A 24,058-nucleotide genomic window follows, 5' to 3' on the forward strand; every position below is an offset into this window, starting at 1 on the left:
TAAATGTAACAGTTTGCAATGCTGCTAAGCTTTCATTAGACTCTGTTGACTCAGCATTGGTTGTAATGTTTTTTTCTCGAATGGTCATGGTTTTAACAATCTGGAATTAAAAATAAAGAAATGCTCCGATTACAGAAAAGTGAGGGCAGTGTGTGTCTCATACAGTACATGAGATAAACAAAACTCCAGCATTTAAGGGAATGATTTTGGCTTGTTTTACAGTTAACACATGATGATAATTTTTTTTTCCCCAGCAAAAGGTTTAAAATTCCAAAGTATTTTAAAAAATTTAAATCAATTTACAAACTAATAGAAAGTTTATAAAAGGAACAATTTTTTTTAATCCTAATAGTAATACTAGGAACATCAGCACTTGGCGTACTGGAGTCTCTGTATAACACTTTATCCCTAACAAGTGAAATCCTGTGGGGTTTTTTTTCTTTTTCTTTGTTTCGTTTTGTTGTTTTGTTTTTGCTTATTGTTCTGTTTAGTGATGTCTTGGACACACAGACTGATGCCCCATTAGCAGCAACATAAGAAGCCAAACTCAAAATGTTAAGGGTTCACAGAACAGACTCAATGGCTTCTGGCATGGCCTCCAAGACTTTGGTTTGACGTGTAACAAGTGGTGATGTCTCTTCCTCTGCTTCAATGTTGGCCACTGCCTCCACCCGAACCTCAGCCAGCTCTTCCTCCTCCAGCTGATGCTTCCTCATCTCCTGCTGATTGATGTGGTGAAGAATTCCCGCACCTAAAGCATCACCCTCCACGTTTACTACAGTGGTGGTGCGATCCCTGAGCAGAGAGTGAAGGTAAAAGGCAACAAAATAAGGTTTCATGTACAAAATTATCACTAACTTAACTTTGCATCATTTTAAGTGTTGTGGTCTTTTGGCGCAAATGCTTATAATTGTGATTTGTAAGTTATAATGCACACTTAAATTAGTAAATATGTACATTAAAGAAAATGAATAAATAAAATATAATAACAGAAATAAAAAAAATGCAAAAATAATTTATACAATTAAAAATATAATATGTAAAGTTAATATCATTGATTAGAAATATGTAAATAAATTTGATTAAATATAAAAACATAAATAAAAATCATATTTATCATTTAAATGTTTTAAATGTTTCCCTTTTTAAATGGATACATATTGCCAAATAAATCTTACTAACATATAGGCTGTACATATTTTGTTTACATTAATACATTAAACATTTTGTATATTTTTCATATACATATATATATATATATATATATATATATATATATATATATATATATATATATATATATATATATATATATATATATATATATATATATATATATATGGTTTTTCCACTGGTCTGCCCAGCTTGAGATCAAGTTGCACCGCAAGATGCTTCTGAATTAAAATGAGTGTGAGAAGTGGTGATGATGAAATGTTAGTTTGTCTGTTTGACATGTTCTGGTTTGCTCTTAGCTTTAGCACCACCATCTGAAAAACTTTGGATTTTACAAACTTTTTCTACTGCACTGACTTCCCATAAGGGCTGGAATAAACTTGCTGTGTATGCACACGTGCTCTTCAGGGTTGTGGACCCTCTGTATATATACTTGCTGCAGCACAATGGCAGCCCAACATAGTCAAAAAGCCAATACTGGACATCACCACTAGGCATAGCACACAGCACTTGGACTCTGAAATAATGAAAAGGCCGACTTTCAAGGCACTTCTGTAAACAACAGTTTACAAATCTGTTGTTGCATGCTGTTAAAGCATGAGCGTTTGCCACTGTGCAGCTGGGAGGAAAAATTATGAAGAGACTTGAAGTTGCAGATTAGGTCCAAGACATGTTCATCAAAAGCGTCTGCCACTGTGTTTACCTCTGACCTCGTGTTCATGCTGTTGTTCATGTGAGCACTTCTAGTTTTCAAGTGAAAATTGCAACTATTGTTAACGGAAGCGATCTACTCTATGTGCCATATGAACATGAGGAATGTGTGGTATCTCTCAGCCCTAAGAAGTTCAAACAATCCTACATATAAAACAAAAAACAGAAAATAAAGTGTCCCAGTTATTTATGTGAATCTGGACACATGCTTATATTTTAGTTTACGGTCCTAACATGGACATAGACACTGCTCATTTAGATGTGACCTCATGTTTAACTTGCTCCTGTGTTTGTGTGTTTCCACCATAGTGAAAGATGGACAGAGCCTCCAGCGGTTAAAAGCGAAGCCTATGCGGAAGTGCATAAAACTGCAGTTCCCCCTTCCTCCACTAGGGGTTGGCTGCAAAACAGAGCAAATCCCCATTGACTCCCATGTTTAAAAAAAAAAACAACTTCACAGCAGAAACAAACATGTTTACAGTCTGGTACAAAAAACCATTTTCGGTTCAATAGGTCAGGTTTACCTTCATGACAACTATGGGGGGAGTGAATTTGTTTCTAACTCGCCCGTTTAAATGTAATTTTGTCTCGAAATTCGGCATATTTAGGGGCGTGTACTTTTGATTGACAGGTACCTGATCTCCCGCTTCAAGTAAGAAGAACGTAGAAAAGCCGCGGTTTTTAGCCGGTTACCAACATGACTTAGCTTTAGCCCGCTTACTTCCATTAGCTGGTTACCTCCTGTTAGCTCCGGGTTAGCTCGGTTAGTTCTTAGCTACAGGCAGCTCGGAGTTTGTTAGTTGTCAATTATTCACCATGATGCTCACAGCCCCCCTCTCAGCTCTACCTCTTTGCCCATATATGCATTTTCCGGGCATGCCCCTGCCAAGTTGGTGATGGTAGGAATTCTGTCCACTGGGCTTCAATTCAGCTCTTCAGAAACCTACACGTGACGTCACGAAGGCTCCATCCATCTTTTTATATACAGTCTATGGTTTCTTCTGAGATGTCAGAATAATGTTCTTCTGGAAAAATGTACCCTGTGCGGCTGGTGATGCATGAGCATAGCAGACAAGATCTTGCTGTTAGTTTTTTTTTCTGTATAGGTTTATAAGTTTAACTCACACAATCCAGTCGACAGCCAGCATGAGGGACAGGTCGTTGGTTGGCAGGCCAATGGCCTCCAGGATGATGGCGATGGTGATTATACCGCCAGCTGGGATACCTGCTGCACCCACACTAGAGGCTGTAGCTGTCACCCTGGAAGAATAACAAGAAAATATCTAATAAATTGCGGGTAACGGAATAATTCAGACAGATGTTACAAGTACAAAGTAAGACATGAAAATCATTGGTGTGTATGATCGTCACTAAATAAAACTTTTTATCAGCTTAGACTCACAGGATGGTGAAGATCTGTCCGGCGTTCAGCTCAGCATTGTTGAGCTGAGCAATGAAGACAGCAGCGATGCACTGGAAAATGGCCGCTCCATCCATGTTAACAGTTGCCCCAATGGGCAGGATGAAGCGGCTGATACGTTTGTCCACACCGTTATTTTCCTCTACACATTTAATCATGGAGGGAAGAGTTGCTGAACTGGTGAGACACAAACAGAAATATGCAGAGTGAAGTAACTTCTGCCTCACTCACCACTCCATTAGTAACCCGGCGATGCCAGTGCGTACCTGGAGCAGGTGGCGAAGGCAGTGGTGAAGGGTGTGATGAGGCCCGAAAGGAAACTGAAGGGGTTCTTGCGTGTAAAACCAAAGTAAATGAGGGGAAGGACAATGCCTCCATGAATGATGTGGCCCAGGATCGAAGCAAAGATGTATTTTCCCAAACTGGTGACCAGAAGAACCACATCTTCCATCTCCACAATCTTACTGCCCACAAGAAACATGATACCGAAAGGGATGTACCTTAGAAACACAAAAGGAAAAGAATTACCAGGGAAGAAAATACTGACGGAGAAGACATTCTACACCTGATCCACACAAACTGGTTTCATTTTACCACAACATATTCCTACAGTATGAGCTTTAAGAGGTTACAGCACACACTCACCACATGATCCAGGACACCAGCACCATGGTGGCCTCGTTGAAGGCATTGAAGAAACGAATAAGCTCTTCTCCCTCTTCTCCCAGTTTCCGCAGCGCCACTCCAAACACCATGGCAAACAGCACCAGACCAAGAATGTTCATACCATCTGTTTCCGTGCCAACAGGGACCTTAAACACCAAGCAGCGTTACACAGCATGAGACTCAACACACTGAGGGGATGTGGCGACTACAAAACCAGCAAGAATCTGCTTGCTGGTTCATTTAACAATGAACAAAAAGTGCCCTCCAGTCAAGCACAGGGTGATACTAAAGATGCAGTAAAGCAACTGAAGTGAAACATTTTAAAACAATCGTCTTAGCCGCTAAGTAGACTCAACTGAACATCGGTTTGGATCGCATGATGAATTAATTAAAACATGCAGTTATTTATTAAGAAAAGTAAGCCTTCAGAAAAAGTTTTAGGAGTATAAAAACAATTGAAGTGTGTAGTCATTTTGCCATGCAACGCTTAAGCAAGTATGTTTTGCTAACAGCTAATAGCATGTCAGCACTCTGTCAGTGAGAAAGAAAATATTCATGCTAACAGCTCACTAACAGCATATGTGTTTTAGTTAAGTGAGTTATAAATATAATAATGTAAGAAGTATAAAAATAAAATGTTTAGCAATTTTGCTGCGCAAAGTTTCATCATAATGGTGCTGAACTTTATCCTGAACACATGTTCAGTTCATTAGCTCGGTCCAGACCTCCATCAGTCGGATCTCGCGGGTGGTCTTTTTCATTCCTGACCACACATGTTCTGCTACAGCTGCTTTCTGAATTTTTTTCCTTAGTCCTCTTTGCACTTCTTTATCTTTGTTCAATTTTAAGTTCTTTTTGTGGCGTTTTTCATCACTCCCTGCCATCATCCCTGAAGGTTTTCTTCTTATGTTTAGTAGTTTTTTCAGGTCACTGGTAATCAAAAGTTTATTGCAAAAGAAGCATCTCACTTTTCTTGTTGGAACTATGCTGCTCACACAGACGTAGATATAATCTGTCACAGACTTAGTTGTGGCATTGATGTCCTCCATGTGAAGAGGACATTTTACGGTGAACTGTACAGACTCTTCTGATGATCCAAAAACAGAAAATTCATTACTTTCACAGCCTGTTTTATTCATGGGATGATACCACACTGAACAAAAGAGATAATCGTTGTACCAAACTAAAATATTCACTTGGATTGATGATAAGTGAGTGAATAAAGTTTATCCAATGTCAAGTATCAATTTCAAGTATCAATTTGCAGGGCTGCACGGTGGCATCGTGGTTGGCACTGTGGCCTCACAGCAAGAAGGTTGCTGGTTCAATCCTTGCATAGGGTGGGGTTTGAACAGTGGCCTTTCTGTGTGGAGTTTGCATGTTCTCCCCATGTATATGTGGGTTTTCTCCGGGTACTCTGGCTTCCTCCCACTGTCCAAAGACATGGATTCAAATTGCCCATAGGAGTGTGAGTATGAGTGGTTGTTTGTCTCTGTGTGGACCTGCAATGGACTGGCGAGCTGTCCAAGGTGTACCCTGCCTTTTACTCAAAGACTGCTGGGATAGGCTCCAGCTTCCCCACGACCCTTAATCGGACTAAGCGGTTAGGATAATGAATTAATTTCTTATGCAGCATCAAATTCTTCTTGTACAACCCACCACACTCGTGGTGCCAACAGAACTGAACACCCATTGACAAAATGTAAATATAACACAGAAAGAAAAGAACATAACTCAAATTTAGAGCATGAAAAGGTGAAATTTCTGCTGAATATTGATTTCCCATGAGCCTTTGCACACTTGCTAATGTGGACCTGTGAATCTGGAGAAACGTGTCCATGATTAGATTACTATTAAACATAATTGCGGAGCTTTGCAAGTAGAAAACTAAGCTCACATGAACCCAGAACGCAGGACTTACGTTAGAGAAAAAGAATACATAAGGCACAAAGATGTTAACAGCTCGAGCTTGTCCATATTGTTAGCTAGCGATCTTATGTTACCAATTAGAACAGTTGACAGAAACAGTTCGAAGCTCCTTCACTTCTCCCTCTGCATTGCTCTTCCCCTACACCTGCTTTGCTTTCTCTTTAACGGGTTTTGGATTGATTTTATTTCGCACATTAACATTGTTTTAGAAAGCATGAAAAATGTCTGACACTCAACTCTGAACTGGTTTCTCAGGTCATTGATCACATTCACATTACAGCACTTGGTCAGTTATGGCTCTAAGCCTGGACTAGCCTTGTGTGCACACCTTCATTATGGTAAAGTAAGCTTGTCAAATAAGAGAGCTTAAAGCATCCAAAACAGTTTATACAATGCCTCTTACTATAGAGTGTGTATGTGAGTGGAAAGGACTGGGCTAGTTGAAGGATTCACTGAACTGGATGCTGGATAACGAATAAGGACAAGGGCAAATCCTGAGCCCAATCCCTTCCTATTGTATTGAGCTCTCCCACAGCTCGACCAGCTTCATCCCTTGGCTCTGAGGGGACTATCCACCATGACCCACAGCAGACAAATACCATGGGCCAATGCCAAAACTGAATCCCCCAACTGTTCCCTGTTGCTAGATCAGTGGAGGCAAGCAATGGCTGCTGGAGAGAAGTAGTAGGATTTAAAAATTATGACTACATGTTCAAAATTTAGCAAATTAGACGATCATATGGAAACCTCTTACATTAAAAAAAAAAACAAAAAACACTGATTTTTGAGTCAGCACACATGGAGAATTTTCTGAATTCCTGGAAAGTTCTTAGACACTTGTGGTGCAGTGAACCTTTACAATGGTAACTAACAGTATGCTGCTTTGGTGCAAGTCTATAAACCCCTTTGTACAGCTACCATCCATCTGTTTCCCTGCTTCCGATCATCTGTATCTCCATCTGACAAAATAACAAATTCACCAGACTCTTGCCAATGATGCAACATCCACATCATGTAACCAGCCCAGTGGCAATCTGGAAGTCTGCAGTCATCCTTCTGCCAGACTTCATCCTCTCTGTTAACTAGCTCAGTGGATAAGGGTCATTATGGCCTATCTAATGGTCAACTGTCTGAGTGTCTTGTCACGCCACATTTTTTTTTTTTTTTTTTTTTTTTTTTTGTCTTGTCCAGCATTTAGGCAAGCAGAATGATGGTCTGGATGCTGTGTTCTGCTGAGCAAATTTTCTCTGCCAAGGGAAGCTTTATAGATATAATGATCCCCTTGACTTTCTGAATTTTTATTTTATTTCTATGTTTATTTTGTATTGTTGTTTGAATTGTAGAGTTTGTACTGCTGGACCAGAGAGGACAGACAAAAGACAGAAAGAGAAAGGAGAAGAAACACCTCATAAGAAAAGGGAAAGAGATAAAGGGAGAGAAAAGGGAGAGAAAAAAACAACAACTAAAAAATAACCCAAAAACAAAAAGAAAGAAAACAACCTACAGATGTATACATACACACATACAGGCACACACATACATATACACACACATACACACGCATACATACACATACATATACACACACATACACACATAATATATATATATACACAAATATATACATATGTACACATATACATATACACATACATACATTTACACACACACCTCTATGCACACACATACACACACATACATACGTACAAACATATACGCACTTGCCAGTATTAACACATATACATACACATACAAGCCAACTTTAGATCATAGTAACTAAACTATGAATCTAAAAAGTTAAATATAAATGAGAAACAAACAGAAATGAGAAAACTAGCTGCTGTTAGTGAATAAAACTGCGTGACGACTCGGTGACTGTGTCACATGCAGAACATGCAGAGTGGAACGTGTTCCGGAAAAGGTGATCATGCCAGTGTGACCCTTCCCACACAAAGGCAAGAGGCACGCCAGGAGTACCCCCGAGACCAGGGCCATCGGCAGCCATCCCCAGGCGCAGACCCCAACCGCCCCACCCCGGAGCCAGCCATGCACCGACCCAGGACGCCGACGCCACCTATTTAATGTCTCATTGATCGTGTCTTATTTGTTCAATGAAAATTTTGGGAGAAAAAGTTGGTGCAACACCCAGAAAAGCAAGATTTGTCTATATCAGGGATCTCCAACTCCAGTCCTTGTGAGCTACCCTGCAGGTTTTAGCATTTTCCCGCTTTGACACACCTGGGCCAAATCAATGGCTCATTATCAGGCAGGTGCAGAGATGACAAAAAGTTGTTGGAGAGCCTTTTCATTTGAATCAAGTGTGTAGTACCAATAAAACACAGAAACCTGCAGAATGGTAGCTCACACGGACCGAGTTGGAGACCCCTGGTCTATATTTTATGTGTGTCCAGCGAAAGGAACAAAAAAGGAGAAGAAGAAGAAGATGTGATGTGATGTATTAAAATGGTCAAACAGACCATTGACATTTACCATGCTGTTTTTTTAATGTCTTTTTCTAAGAATGTACAGTACATTATCATGACCTCCTCCACTGTTGCTGTCGAAAATGATGTCAGAATTCAGAAGTGAACCCTGAATCCTCCACTGCCCTCCAGTGCATTTATTGTGTACGCACATATTGTGTATGTATTATGTATTGTACTGATATAAATGGTGCATAAATGGAGCTTTAGAAGCTAGAAGTGCGTTTTTAGTTTATAATTCAGATTATGCCACTGCTCTACATCAATCAACAGCCTAGGGATACATTATAACCTCACAATTCACAATCATAGATTGAGTTTCAGTATTTTGCTTTCGATAGGGGACAGTTGTTAATAATACATGTTTTCCAGTGATAAAGGACTGGGAATGGGACAAAATCTGTTGTTTTAAGACAGCATTTAGCTAAACATAAACATGACTGTATTTTCACTTTCTCTTTGCACTTTTGCTCTTGACACCACTTTTCAACAGCCAAACTTTTAGGAGCTTAAATGTCATATAAAACACCAAATATAGAAATGAATTACTCTTTGACTTGAAGTTCAGTTCAGTCACACTGTCTCACTTAGGATTACTGCACTTTCAGCCATCCAGAAATACCAACATTTCACCATCAACCTTGAACCCATTCTCCCCAAATCAAGTCCCCCGTCACTTTCGCACGTACTGCTTATTCAGTGAGTTTGCACCCATGGCTGACTCACGTACACACACAGCACTCACAGCAAACAGCAGTTTAACCTCCTGGTGTAATTGGACAAAAGGTAACTGTCTGACTTCCAGGTATCGATGAGAGAGCATTTTTCATTTCAGAGTGACAACATCAGGCATTTCCAGTGCCTGCGCTTACCTTTTGAAAGAGGGCTGTCCCGTTGGTGCTGTTTCCCACTGCAACCATCTTGTAGTCAGTGGCATACTGCAACATAAGGAGATAAATATATTAATGGTTACAGGAAACCAGAAAAGTCCGCTTGTGCAGGACCAACCGAACACAAACACAATCAGAAAATTTATCATCTTGAGAGCTGAGAAACAGGTATGTTTCAAGTAAGTACCTAAAGAAATAATAAACATTTAACTAACAGAATGGGTCTGACAGATTTTCTCCATGAGGCCCCACCTGATGACAACTAATTCAGCATCCATCTTACGTCCTACCAGTACTCGGAGATCTCTCCAGCTGGTAAAAGTCAGTCTGATGTTGACGCTTATCTCATTTCCTGCTCTGTCCCTTTCTTTTTTTTCTTTCTTCCTCCATCCTCTTATATTTCTTTGCTGAACGGCCCATGAGTGTATATAGCAAGCATAAAACACAGTGCATGAAGCAAAAATCGTCTGCAAGCTCCCGAAGCAGTGCTTGTGAAGTGCGACTTCTCAGCCTTAGCATGCTTTTGATCAGCGACATGGCCAGAAAAGCACAAAATAGACATCAATGACCCATTAAAGGAATCAGGAACGTTTTACGGTCTGAAAGTTAAACAGAGCCACTTTAAAACAAATCATTCAAAACTCAAGAGACTTAAAGTTGTAATTAACCCCTCAACTCCTGTTGCAAATTAGCAACTAACTGCTCCAGGGTATATATGTTGGTATATTTAGTGTCTTTTTATCTGATAAAGTGAGTTACTTTTATTGATTCATTTGTTTAGATTTACTTATTTATGTATTTTATTTTGTTTATTTAATGCAATTAAGACATTAATATTCCATTGTAATTCCAGTAATTTCTTTCCAGTTTTTACAATTTTATATTACTGTAAGTAAAATTTTGTCATGGTGTAGTGTTGTGTGGTCTTTAGTTCTGGTTTCTTGTCTCTTTTTGTAATTGTGTATTTTGTTTAGCTTCCTCTTCCTGTTATTTATTTCACCTGGTTTCACTTAGTTAAAGCAATCTACCTGCGTCTTGTTGTGTTTCCATGTATATTTACTACCTGGTTTCTGTTTTCATTTGCTGATTCTTTGTTTGTTTGTTTATAGTTTTCCCCTGTTTGTTTCTTCACTTGATAAAATTCAAGTGTCAACCCTTCCTCTGCCTTCCTGCCATTAATTCTGCATTTTGGGTCCACATCTCCTTGCACCTCTATGACAAGTTTAGGTTTTATAGGGTTAAGAATGGAAAAAAAATTCCTCCACAACAACGTGAGAGAGACTGATAATATACATAAAATTATAACTTCTTAGAACTTGTGCTGAAAGTGCCTCTATATGGTGTTGAATCACAGATTGTATTCAGGTCTTTTTACACATTCTGGTTCTTTTTTGATTAAATGACCCTCAAACCCCAAGCAGGAGCTGAAAGATTGAAATGGTGATACCTGTAAAATTCTTACTGGCAACTTATTAAGATAAAAGCTAAATAAAACATATGCATAGTAGGGCTGTGACGATATGCTTTTGTCCCAGTTCAGTTCGATTCCAATTTTTTTAGGTGCTGATTCAATTTAAATTGCAATTCTCACAATTCTGCAATATTACTGATTTTTGTAGATTAAAAACAAAAAAAACATGTATAATATAATATTTTTTTACTCGTCATTTTTCTTGATTTCAATGAGAAAAAAAACAACACAACAGCCAGACCATCATTCTGCTGCTCTAATGCCCAAGAAGACAAGTAAAAAGATCAATAAAAACAATAAAAATGACAGAAAATGTATAATTTTTATTTATTTGATTTTTTTTTTTTTTTTTTTTTAAATCTATTTTAAAATTGTGAAGCAAAAAAATCCCAATTTTCGATTTTTCAATTCGATTCAACACAGCTGATTCAAATCAAATGGACCCAGCAGCTTCTTGTCAACCTAATTATGAACTTGTGAGGTGTGTTGGAGCATGGAGACAACAAAAACCTGCAGGATACCGGCCCTCAAGGACTGGAGTTTGACACCTGGGCTCTAAAAGTACCTTGTGAATGAAGCAGTGTGTGCATTGCTGCCTGTTGAAATTCAGTCTGTTTATGAGTCAGCACTACGACTACACAGACCTATAACCTTTCAAAAGATGCCACGTTGATCAATAAATAATCTTTGACAGTAGATAGGGATACAGATGATGAGTATGTTTCAAAGATAACAAGTCAGCTATTCTCAACACATAAATCTCACACCTCATTTGTTTTCTGTTTAAACATCACGCTGCTTGTCATTTTGTATAAATCTCCCCTCTCCTCTGCTTTCTTGGTTTAATCCGCTGCTGGACTCTTTTCACTGGGGCGCTTCCACAGCTTCCACAGTGCCGACTGTGTGAGTGTGTGCTGGATTTACTGAACTCTGTGAACCGACCACACTTTAAAACTCCATTCCTCTCAAGTAACTCACTAGTTGGTGAGTTTGTAATTCACACTGCGAGTTTTTGTGTGGAAGGTTTGATTACTTGAGTGTGTGAGAGCGTGTGTGTGTGTTTGTGTATTCCCAAATATTGAAGTTTCCTTCTTCCTATTCTATCTTTAATAGATCATCATTCTTATAAATGAAGAAGGTTGTGTCCAAGTTTAGCAAAGCGAGACGGGTTGCTAGGTTTGCTGGAAAGGAATAGTTTCGCCATGGCAACAGCTGTTAAGGGAACAAGGAAAAAGGGCACTGGAGCAAGCAGGGAGAGCGGCGGTCTCTGTGCTGTGTGAGGAGGCATTATGTGGCTCTCGGGGAAGCAGCCCGGATTTAAGCGTGGAGCGGTGTCCGCATGGCTGGTGAAATAAATTCTGAGGAACAATCTGCACAAGACACCAGCAATGAGGGGAAACAAGCAGGAAGCAGGGGAGGAAAAAAAAGAGCTGATTGTGTGGGTAAGTGAGGAGATGGCACTCACAGAGCGGAAAGCAGCAGCCACCAAGTTCGCTGGAAACAGGTTCCTGAGAAAGAAGAGGAAAAATAATTAGATCCAATGTTTTATCGCCGTTCCTGCTCTTGCATGAACCTTTGAAGCAGTCCCAAACAAGTGTAAAAGCAGAACATTTGCATCAGAATTGGACACTCATTCTGGATTAGTCCCCAGTTTACCCATTTAAAACTTTCCCTGCTATTCCAATATCTTCCATGAAATCAAGTATTCTCAAACAGAGCAGCTGTTCTGACACTAATCTACTGTTTCATTCAACTTTTATCTTATCATGTCGAGGCGTTCTTTGATGGGATTAGGATTAAAATCCTGGATTTCACTTAACTTGAAGGTAACCGGTTACACGTCATAAGATATATTAAATAATGCAACCTTCTCGTTTAGCTTTGAGAAGCTAAAATGATCATTTCAGTGAAGGATATAAAACTATTTTCCAGACATTTACAACCATCAAGCTCTAAATAATCCGTTTTAACCCATAGTTGCCTTAAACTTGTCTTCACCATTATAAAACTGCAAGTGGCAGCTTGGTTGCAGTCTTTCAGGTAAAGCTCAGGACCTAAACAGATCTTATGGTCAAATCTGCTACAGTAAAAAAAACTTTTACAATATTATTAAATATGTCTGGCTTGACAGGGTGTAGAGAGATGACACTAAGCCTTTTAATTTTTTTTTTTTTCCTTTGTTTTACCATGATGTTTCGGGTTCACAAAATACAAAAAAATTAGCTAAACTAAGTAACGAGGGGGCATGCATTCCCGTTGGGATAATTCTGCTCGCTGGAGTTTCATGAACGCTCATTTTATCCAACATAAGTTTGTGTGACCTTCCTGGTTGTTACAATCTATCTGTGGGAGGAATGTGAACAGATTGAGAAGAAAAAAGAGACAGCTGCAGCTGCAAGAAAACGGCCAAAGAGGTTATGTTTTTACTGGTGTTTATCTGTTTGTCTGTCTATCTGTGCGTTTGTTTCTGTTCAAAATAACTCAAGAAGTTATGAACACATTTTCACGAAATTTTCAGGAATTGTTGCAAATGTGAAAAGGAAGAACTAATTTAGTTTGGTGGTGATCCAAATCACCATTTGGATCTAGGAACTTTCAAAATTTTTTTAAAATTAAATTAAATTAAATTAAATTAAATTAAATATAACGATCAACATATACCCTTAATTTTTTCTTTATTTCATAGGGACAAATCATCAGCACTGTGACAATATTCAGATATGTTTCATTAATGAAATGATTTAGGAAAAATCCACATTACCAGGACAGACATGAACTACCATAACACCACCTGCCAACTCACTAACCCACATGGTTCACAAACTGACTGAATGCAGAAGGTGTAGCCTACTAAGTATTTATATTTTTGACTCTGAATATTTGTTTTAAAATATTGTTGTACAGCATAGTTTTATGACCCTCATTTTCCCACTTTGAGAACTGGTTTAAAAAGTAAAAGTTTCTGAGCTGCTGAAAGACCAATTTATGTGAAGGAAAAGTTAAATATGAACTTTAAGCAGACACAACTCAACAAATCTCTGTGTGGACATGGCCTTAATGTTTACAATCACACCAGTTCTTTACAGTGGTCGTTGGAAATTCGCTCAGCAGAGACAGGAGCCAATGCTTATTCAGTAGCAATTACCTCTTCTTTTAAACCATGCATCATGCATGTAAAGTAAAAACATGCATGTTTGTTCACATTTTAAACACCTATGGATGCTTGGATCGTATTCACCCAACACATCTGATCCAAGAGCTGGAATAAAATGTTTAACTTCTGGCTTTGTTTACAGAAAAACCACTTAAAAGGTTTATCACGCAGGAATGGATTTGTGCTGATATAAACTAGCCCTCACGTTCCAGGGTAGGATGTGCAATATTTGTGTTTTCTCTGTCATGAGCAAACTGTCCACACAGATGTGCAGGAGGTACAAAGTGGAAAAGCAGGGTTTTATTTCACTTTCAGTTTTCTCAACAGAAATTTAAGTCTGTTGTTTAACAGTTTTGCTTATCGTTATAGTCAAGTTATAGCCTATACTTTAAAAATTTCAAATGAATTTTTCACTTTGATATGTCAAAAAAGCTTTTCATAAAACTAAAAAATTAATTAGACAAACTGGGTTGAATGGCAAGTGGATTTAAGGCTTTAATTTGACAATATAAGGACCAAATTTAGCCTTTTTACAGTTTGTTTGCAGACATTTAGGTTGCTAGTTATCATTTCAGTTTTCCTTAAACACTCTCAAATGTCAACTTTATGGTTGTGTGAATTGTGCTGTGACTCAGATAGTCATGAATTCCTTCTGAGTCTTAAAGGATTTGTATTTCTTTAATGTTAGCTTAGCCGCTTATTAGCATCAGAAAACTAGCCAGTAGCCACTTTAGTTGTATTTGATATTTGTTGCTGGTCATTGCAACAAAATAACACAACCAGTTTATAGTTTCTATAAAATTATCTGAATTAAATTAATCAAAATTTTATCTCAGTTTTTACAATTCATGCAGCTACAAGTTGCAGTTTATTAGCGGCTGGAAACAATATGTTAGCATGTTTGTATCTAATCAGGATACTTTTATATAAAGGAGTATTTAGACATATGGGTTCAAAAGAGTTATAGATATTTCAATAAATGTACCCGGGACTTTCTTTTAAGATGACATCGGCATGACAGAAAATCATTACATTATTCATCTTTTTTAGCAATATTGATATAATTTTAGCATAAAAAGTAAGGAAATTTGCCTTTAGCTCATCCCGCAAATGCATTTTCCGTAAAAACGTACCACAATTTAACAGAAAAATTACAGATTTTCCAAACGTATAAGACTTTGTAACCACTATTGTTACAAGGAAGAAATAATCCACCAAACACAGATTTTCCTTCTTTTTGTGTTAAGTGATCGCATATCACTTTTTATTCAGTGCCTGAAATTGACCATTATTTGTGTAATTTGTATTTATTATAATTTATGAAGACAGATAAATACAATATTTTTTTTAATTGAGTACACAACACCAAACCATGAGAGTTCAGGAAATGTAGAGGATAAAATCCAGATTAGATGGGATATCATTGTTTCTCTACATGGACAGTGTGGTTGGCTTCATCTTTCTTTTTACCACCAGAACAAATCTCTAATCAAAACATTTTCTTATGACAGACTGATTATATTGGCCTCATGCTGAGTTTGTTTTTGGTGCTGTAGGATCATCATACAGGGATTACTGGAAGCCTACAGGCCTTTTTCCATGTATTAGTGTGTTTGTTGTAACTTTATCCTCCAGGGTTGCCCTGTATTGTGCAAAGACACACAGACTTTGCTCTCATTTATTCCCATGGCCAGACTACAGCCAAACAATTCAGCTCATAGCCTAATGACCCCCATCAACTCTGCCCCCAGTCCATTCCAAAATGTATGTCATCTCTCTCGGTGAAGCTGGAAGCGAGCCACAAAATCTTCCTTTATACATTTTCTTTTCTAAAGCTACAACATGAAAATATTTTTAAAGATTCCTGCAGAAACACAAGGAGTCTTAAGTTCCTCTCCGTGGAGTCACTCAGGCTTTCTCCAATCACATGACCAAGGTGAGGATCTCGATTTACCCTGGGAAACCAGAGCAGGGCAATGGTATGCTTTTCCCACACGGCCTTTAGAGCCTCCTGTTTATTAAAACTGTTCCTAATTAGTCAAAGTTAAACATGATGAATGACAGCTTCCATTAAAACCTGAAGAAACAAGGGCTACAGAGAATTCATGTGAGGTGCAGCAGCAACTTTTTCTATTTCAGTATCTGTTTACTTTTTCAAATTTCTTTAAAGAAAAGTTGCTTTTACTGAATTTATATACTTTCACTTTCATGATTGTTACATCAAAATGTCCAACAATGCTAATCTACTGTAGTTATTATCACGCAGAATGTGATTCTGCGTGATAATAACTAAAACGAATAGATGGAGAAAACCTTTGCAAGTCTGAGGAAAAGAGAAGTTAATGTTACTCCCAGATTTTCACAGGTAGACGACCTGAACAGCACTGGAAAACTAAAGTAACACAATTTGTAAGGAAGACCTTCAGGAAAAGACCTGTCATTCAATTCAATAATAAAGACAGAATGCTTTTTACAAAGACGTTTATGAAAATGGTCACATTTCCAAAAAAAAAAAAAAAAAAAAAACCAGTCTAAGGATTTTATATCATTAAATATTATATAGTTGTGTGTTTTTGTTCAAACAGCTGGAAACACATCAAAAATAACTAAAAGTTGAACAAATTTACATTAAGTTGCCTGGCCATTTAGTAACTCTCATACAAATTATACTAAGTTGTTCATGATAACAAATGTTTTATTTGAGGCTCAATTATCCTTGTCAATAGTATACAATATTACAAATTAATATAAAATGTAACTGGAAATAAATATACGAGGCCAACGGGAAAGATGGGATTGACAACAGGCCAGTGAGTATTTACATTCGGTGGAATTTAAAATGGTTTGCCTTTTAATCCCTTTTCTTGCTGGGGGCTTTATTGTTAATGGAAAGCATGACAGACATAAGGCAGAGGGTTATGAGGTTAGGAGAATGAGGTGTTAAACCAGTGAAGGTTAATGATTAAACTAGAGGGTTAGGATTTCAGCTAAGCTGCATGTAGAAGTCAGTGCAAAGTCTAGTTAAAGATTGGTTAATCTGCTAATAAGTGTTTGCAAACACATTTTTAAATGGTTTTATTGTTGAAGATGTTGTTGTTTGTTTGTATGTAATGTAAATAACTCCATAAAGTAACAGTGTTATGGCATTTCAGGACATAGCCGTGGTGGCTAGTTAGCTAGCTAGCTATTTAAACACTAGCTAGATAACCTGCTAGCTAGCTAGATAACCCTTTTAAAATAGAGTAAATACTCTGAAAGTCAGGCTGGATGGTGTGAAAAATATATAGATTCAAATAAAGATTTTATTTTTGATACAGATACTGTTTGTTTTAATTTTGTTTTTATTTATTAAGTCCAAAAATATGGTTACTAAAATTTTAAAAGTTTGGGTAAACTTGGTTTTATGATTAAATTTACGTTTAACGTTAATGATAAGGTTAAGAGTTTGGGTTCAGCTATTCAGTTGTACGGTTGGGTTTAGGCTAAGGTGCCTGGTGATGCATCATGTCATTTGCAGCCAGAACACATAAAAACAGTAATGTGAGTGTTTTGGTGAGTAAACACGTACAGTAAGATCTAATACCATGTTTTTCCCCAAAGTTGACTTAACAAACTGCTGTCTGGAAACAAAGTTAATTTAAGAAAAAGAACAAACATAAACACAAAAAATGTGAATCTGAAGCAGATTGTGCACCTGCTATTGTGATAAGGAGGAAATGCTGAGACTAGCAGTATACCATTTATACTACGCAGCGCTGGTGCTCATCCCTCCACCTCTTTCCCTTCCTCAAAATACACTCTACTCTTCCTAACAGCTGTCAGCTTCTCCTCTCACTTTGGGAACTTTTTATTAGGACCACTGAAGGCTACTGAGCATGCTGATATTTATATCCTGAAGCTACTGGTATGAGCAACAAAGTCAAACATTTTTACAAAAATGTTGAGCAAACTTGCCCCACTTGCAAATGTTTGCAAACTCAGAGACACCGTTTGGAAACAGATTTCATCAATTCATTTCACACTTCTGCTTGCAGACTTAAAAGAAACAAAGCCGTCGGAAAGGGAGCTTGGGATGATTTAGACACAGTTTGCAAAGTAAAAGGGATGAAACTTCAAACTCTGCTCCTAAAAGTTAAGCGCAAAAAAACTCTGATTGATGTAAAAGTTCCATAAACTGTAAACTAAAATCTTTAAAATAACATTGCTCAATTAAATAAGTATACCAGGGTTAAAAGTACAACCAGTTTCATTTGACATCTTGCAGGAGTGAAGTGGTGTAAAAAGTTGTAACTCAAGCAACATCTTAAAAAGTTGCATCAGCTCCACCTGATGAGTTCTACATTCAGTGAGGAGACATAAAGCATCTTTTCAGAAAGTGACTGCTGGACAAAAAGTAGTCTGAGATAACAAAAACTTCACTATCCATGCAAAACAAATCATTTAGTAAAGCGTGGCGCTGGAAGCAAGAGTGAGCCAGTAGATCTGAATTGCAAATCAGATGCTTTTTAAGGGTTACACAACCCCAATGGGTACTTTTCATTAAATGGAAATGTTAAAATCACACAAATTCTGGCAGCTGAAGATCATATTCTGTGACTGGGCAGCATCACTTAGACAAACAGATAAGCTGCAGGGTAAACTGACCTGCACAGAGGGGTCAGCTCGGAATGACACTGACCAACTTTGGTTTTAAAATCAGCTCCTCCTTCATTCCTCTGCAGAAGCTGTGCCATCATTGTGTTGATTTAGAGCTGAAAACGCTGCTAATGTTTTCACAAGTGGCTGGAGGACTTGGATGTTTCAGTAAAGACAGTGTGTGCGCGTGCGTAGTTAACGCATCAGCCTGTTATGTGGAAAGTGTGTGGTGTTAAAATGATTGAAGAGTATACCTGGCCAGATCCAGGAAAGAGTCGGTGGTCTCTTTGTTGCTGCTCACGCTCTCCAGACCCAGGCTGTTGGTGTTCAGGGCTCCTGCGCCGACTCCTGGTTTGATGATGAAGGCAAGGGCCACCCCGATCCCCGAGGCGATCAGCGTAGTCACCAGAAAGTAGGCGACCGCGATGCCCCCCAGCTTCCCCAGGGAGCGGGTGTCCAGGCTGGCGGCGCCGGAAATGAGGCTGCACACGACCAGGGGCAGGATGATCATCTTCAGCATCCGGAGGAGCATCTCTCCGGGGAAGGCGAAGTAGGTCATCTGCGCTTTGGTTAGGTTCATGTTGCGGACCACCATCCCGAGCCCAACGCCCACCAGGACACCAGACACGGTCAGGATCACCAGGAGGTTCCTTCTCAGGAACTCCATCAGCCTTCCTCTGAAGCTCCACGCGCTTTTCTCCATGATCCGGTCGGTGGACTCCGAGTTGGGCATGGCGTGTCCGTTGATTTCACTCTTTTTCTCCATCTTTTATGGATTTTTTTTTTATATATATTTTTTTCTTGTCCAACCTCAAAGCAACGTGGGAAGAAGCAAAGACCGGTTCCAGGCAGCGTGGGCTGAATGCACACACTCGCACGCTTCGCGCACACTCAGCTGTGATGGGGGGCTGGCCCGATGGAAAGACGGAGCGCAGGACTGCAAGGGGGAACCAATGGAGAACAAGAGACCACTGGAAAGGCCAGGGAACATGCGCACAAAGACCGCAGTTTACAGCGTGAGCATATGATGCAAGAGCACAAGAGATTGCCAGGGTCTCAAACAACTCAGGGCAAAGTAGTCCAGCTTTACCTCAGATTAAAGCCAGATTCTGTGTTTATCTATACACACACACACACGCACACACACACACACACACACACACACACATATATATATATATATATATATATATATATATATATATATATATATATATATATATATATATATATATATATATATATATATATATATATATATTCATTCATTCATTCATTCATTTTCCGAACCGCTTATTCCAATTCAGGGTCGCGGGGAAGCTGGAGCCTATCCCAGCTGGCTTTGGGCGACAGGCAGGGTACACCCTGGACAGCTCGCCAGTCCATCGCAGGGCTATATATATATATATATATATATATATATATATATATATATATATATATATATATATATATATTGCATAAACATTAGGAAAAGCGCCCACCAGACCTTCTTTCAAAGCTACTTCATGATTGCATCAGTCTGTATTGTCTGATTATATCATAATTTCTTATTCTCATTTCTAAATATCTGAGTAATCCAGTGAGTTTTGGGTCTTCCTCTGTCAGATATATTTATTATAAATGCACAGCTGCTGTTATTTCTGTGCTGGTTTCATGCTGTCCATGGGGGATTTGCTTAAAATAATTTGTTTGTAATTTCTGTTTACTCTGACAAATATTTAATAGTAAATATGGCGAGAAATATTGTTTTTAAGACAAAGCCTACCTTTTCCATCCTATATTTCTATGATAGTACAGACTGTACAGACAGTAATGTGTGGAGCTGTCAGCACCATGGTCAGCGCTTTGCGCCGCCTAGAGGCGCTGACTTTGCGCCATTTTTACACTTTTATCTTAAATTAAGCTTGTTGAATTAAAGTAGAAATATCCGGAATTGCAAATATTGACGTGCGAGTTCTTTTAGAAAGCAAACTGGTTTAAACAGATGATGTAGTGATCAGTGTGAAGCCCAACGAGCTTCAGGTGCACCAGCATTGAACTGGAGTCTTCATGGCACCTCTGGTGTTTGAACACAAGATGGCGGCATGGTAATAATACAGAACTGAACTGGTTAAAAAAAAGTTAGAAATTATAGATAACTTGACTTTCATTTTATTAAAGGCAGAAATTATTTCGTGTTTTATCTACTACTAATGGTATTTTCATACACAACCATCTCTAAGGTTTACAAAAATGGTCTGAAAAAGAGAACCAGTGAGCAGCAGTCGTCTGGACCAGGACGTCTTTTTGATTTCAGAGACGTCCAATAAGCACTGGTTCCAGCCAAGATATGCAGAATATCTGAACACACAAGATGTCCTGAAGCAGATGGTCTACAGCAGCAGAAGACCACACCGGGAACCATTCCTGTCAGCTAAGAACAGGAAACTGAGGCTATAATTCTCACAGACTCACCAGATCTGGACAATAGAAGATGGAAAAACATTTCCTGGTATGATGAGTCTCAATTTCAGCTCCCCGTTCAGATGGTAGGAACAAAACAACATGACTGCAAGGATTCATCCTGGCTTGGATCAATGCTTCAGGCTGCTGGTGGTGTAATGGTGTGAAGGATATTTTCTTGGCCCACTTTGGTATCAACATGGCGTCATTTAACACCAACCAATCCCAGTCCAACAGAGTAGCTTTGGGATGTGGTGGAACGGGAGATTCTCATCATGGATGTGCAGAAACTGTGTGATGCTTCATGTCAACATGGAGCAAAACCTCTGGGAAATGTTTCCAACACCTTGTTGACTGTATGACACCAAGAGCTAAAGCAATTTTGCCAAAAAAAAGGAGGCCCAATTTGTTCCTAAGGTGGAGCTGATAAAGTTGCTGGTGAGTGTACATTTCTGCTTTTCAGACCAACAAATTGTTGAGAGGTTCTTTTGTCCTGTTCTTCTTGCAAACACACCTTAAGATGTACAAAACTGAGTTTTAGTTTTCACATTTGCATTGTCTTGTTGAAAATCAACAATTTGCCAGAAGTATTGACACATAGATTATTAAGGTTGGATCACTGTATTGTCTCTGAGTAACTGGTACCATGTGACATTTTTTGATTTCTCCATTAATCCAACGCTATTAAACCAGAGTTGGACGAGTCACCAGTCCATCACAAAAACAAATGAAACAAACAGCCCTACACACCCACCATCTCTTGTGGGGTCAATGTAGAGCAAGAAATTAGTTCAACCAACTCAAAGTTGAATCAGACCCTATACTGCGGTTAATTGCTGGTTTCAGTCACATGACATCTGCAGGCTCACATAACTTAAGTGAAAAAAGCTGTGCAACAAAACCAAAACAGCCAATGTCATGCAAGAAGGAAGTGGTTTAGGCGTTCAGGAGTAGAAACCTACAGAAAAGCTAAGTTATATAATGGCAAAGGTCTTGTCACATAACGTTGGAGATGTGGACCCAAATGCAGCTATATCAGGGGCGTACAGCTCCGGTCCTCGAAGGCCACAGGGCTGCAGGTTTTCCATGTGCCCATGCCCCAACACACTTGACTTAAATGACTCAGTCATCTTGCTTTATTGCATTTAATGGATGCCAAGTGTGTGGAACAGGGATACATGGAAAACCTACAGGACAGCCGCCCTCTAGGACCAACTTTGAACACCCCTGAGTTAGATGAAACAGGAGGTGGACTTGAAGCAGGAATGATGGTTTTAATCCAAGGAATGCCAATAACAGGTCCAACAACTATGAAGACAACTAAGAGGACAACTAAAAAACTGGCAAGTGGTACATATACGGAGAACACTAATATGATGCAGGGGGAATAAATGGGCTAAGTGAAACAAGGTGAAGTGATGAACAGGAAACAAGAAGCTAAACAGAAAACACAACGGAGGAAGAACAACAAAATAAAACGGGAAACAAGAACTAAAGACTACAAGAACACATCAGATAAAGAGAAAATAAACTCAACTCGCATTGTTGTCTGCTTCTTTCTTAGCAACTGAAATCCTAAAGAGTAAAGTAAGAAAGCAGCTAAAGTGTTTGTTGTGAGCTTTAATGTTCCCACAGCACAACGGCGGCTAAAAGAGAAGCACACGAACCAATTTAAAACAAATTATTTACAAACCATTAAAGCAGAACAACTGAAACTTGGCAGATTTTCGCACCTTGATGCCCCCATAACAACGGTTAATTCTGCATCCCGTCTCTTCTCTGAGCTCTCACCAGCCAGTAAAAGTCAGTCTGATGTTGACTCTCGTCCTATCTCTTATGCTGTCTCTTTCTTTTTACTACTTCCTCCTATCATGTCCCCTTGCGTATATTTGCTGTAGACATTATGTTTGTTAAAAATGGCCAATATGTTGGCATCCAGTTGTTGACATGTGACACGGAGCAGTAAAGCAAAATGCAGCTGTCATGTTCTCTGACATGTTCATGTTTCCCAGCTCTGAGCTGGGAAAGACATTGTAAAATGTTGTTTCTCATCCTGTTGGTGTGATAACAGATCATTGGATAATATCTCCACCCTTAACTCTGCTTCTGTAATGTTCAAGACTGTGATGAAGACAGAAGTATGGATGGAGAGTCGCCTCTGAGACGGACACAAATGTCTGTTAGACATCAGCGGATTGTGTTGTAGGAGCATGTTTAATAGTTTTTCTATTCATTACCTTGCAGCTCGACATTAACAGGGTTTTTTTTTTTAATGACCGGACATTTTCAGATAAATGAGTTTGTGTTCTTAATGTTCTTTGTTGCTGTTCTTGTGTGAGAGGTCAGAGACGTTATCCATCACAGATCTGTTGTCTTCCTGACATGATCTGATCACATGATGTTTTCACAGCACCTTAGCAAGACAAGCAAACAACAAAGTAGGTCACCTGAAACTGAGATCAGGTCTGAAAATGCTGTTTGACGAGGAAAAACTGAGATATGATCATCTGAATTTGGTAAAAACAGTAATATTTATCTGAGAATAAATCTGAGATGAACAGCTGTTGCGTTTCTTTTGATGAAGTTGTCACTTTACTAAATGAAAAAATGTTTTTTGTGGGTTTTTATTGTAAGAAATACTAGCTAATTGATAGTTTTTGAGCCCTATATCTTAACAAAATCAAGTTAAAGTGCAAAAGTAATAATGAGATGGATTATTATGTAGTATTTCATGAGCAAGGATCACATCACTGTGAGTTTTTAAGGAAGAGTTACATTGGGATGTGGTGTGAGGTGGGACATCTGCCATCATGCTGTGGAGGAGACTCCAGATGGGGGTGAGTTACCTGCAACCCTGGCTTACAGAGTTGAGAAAATAAACCAAATATAAGAAGGGCAAGCAGGTGATTAGAGGTGTAGTTGAGATGGATCTTCTCCTAAACATTAGATGGCCACTTAACTTCATAGGAAAACAAAAACAAAAAGTATTCAAACAACCTAAATTTTGTCAGAGCCCTCAGGCTTGTTAAGACCTTTGACTTGTGAGGCCAAGTTTAAACGTGAGTTAAGATGAAGAACCCC

The 24,058-nt window shown here is 38.7% G+C and overlaps 1 protein-coding gene across 1 annotated transcript; it reads right to left on the bottom strand.

Annotated features, from left to right (window-relative positions):
- Window positions 1-563: 563 nt before the first annotated feature.
- slc1a4 (solute carrier family 1 member 4) lies at window positions 564-19,298 on the bottom strand (the record flags this gene model as incomplete). The annotated part of the gene is made up of 8 exons (XM_079248404.1): window positions 564-795; window positions 3,010-3,144; window positions 3,287-3,481; window positions 3,571-3,804; window positions 3,950-4,116; window positions 9,255-9,320; window positions 12,209-12,251; window positions 18,787-19,298. The coding sequence occupies 8 exons, from the start codon at window positions 19,296-19,298 to the stop codon at window positions 564-566; spliced, it is 1,584 nt and encodes a 527-aa protein (XP_079104530.1).
- Window positions 19,299-24,058: the final 4,760 nt, after the last annotated feature.

The sequence above is a fragment of the Telmatherina bonti genome, assembly GCF_933228915.1.
Source record: "Telmatherina bonti genome assembly, chromosome: 11".
Classification (NCBI taxonomy): domain Eukaryota; kingdom Metazoa; phylum Chordata; class Actinopteri; order Atheriniformes; family Telmatherinidae; genus Telmatherina; species Telmatherina bonti.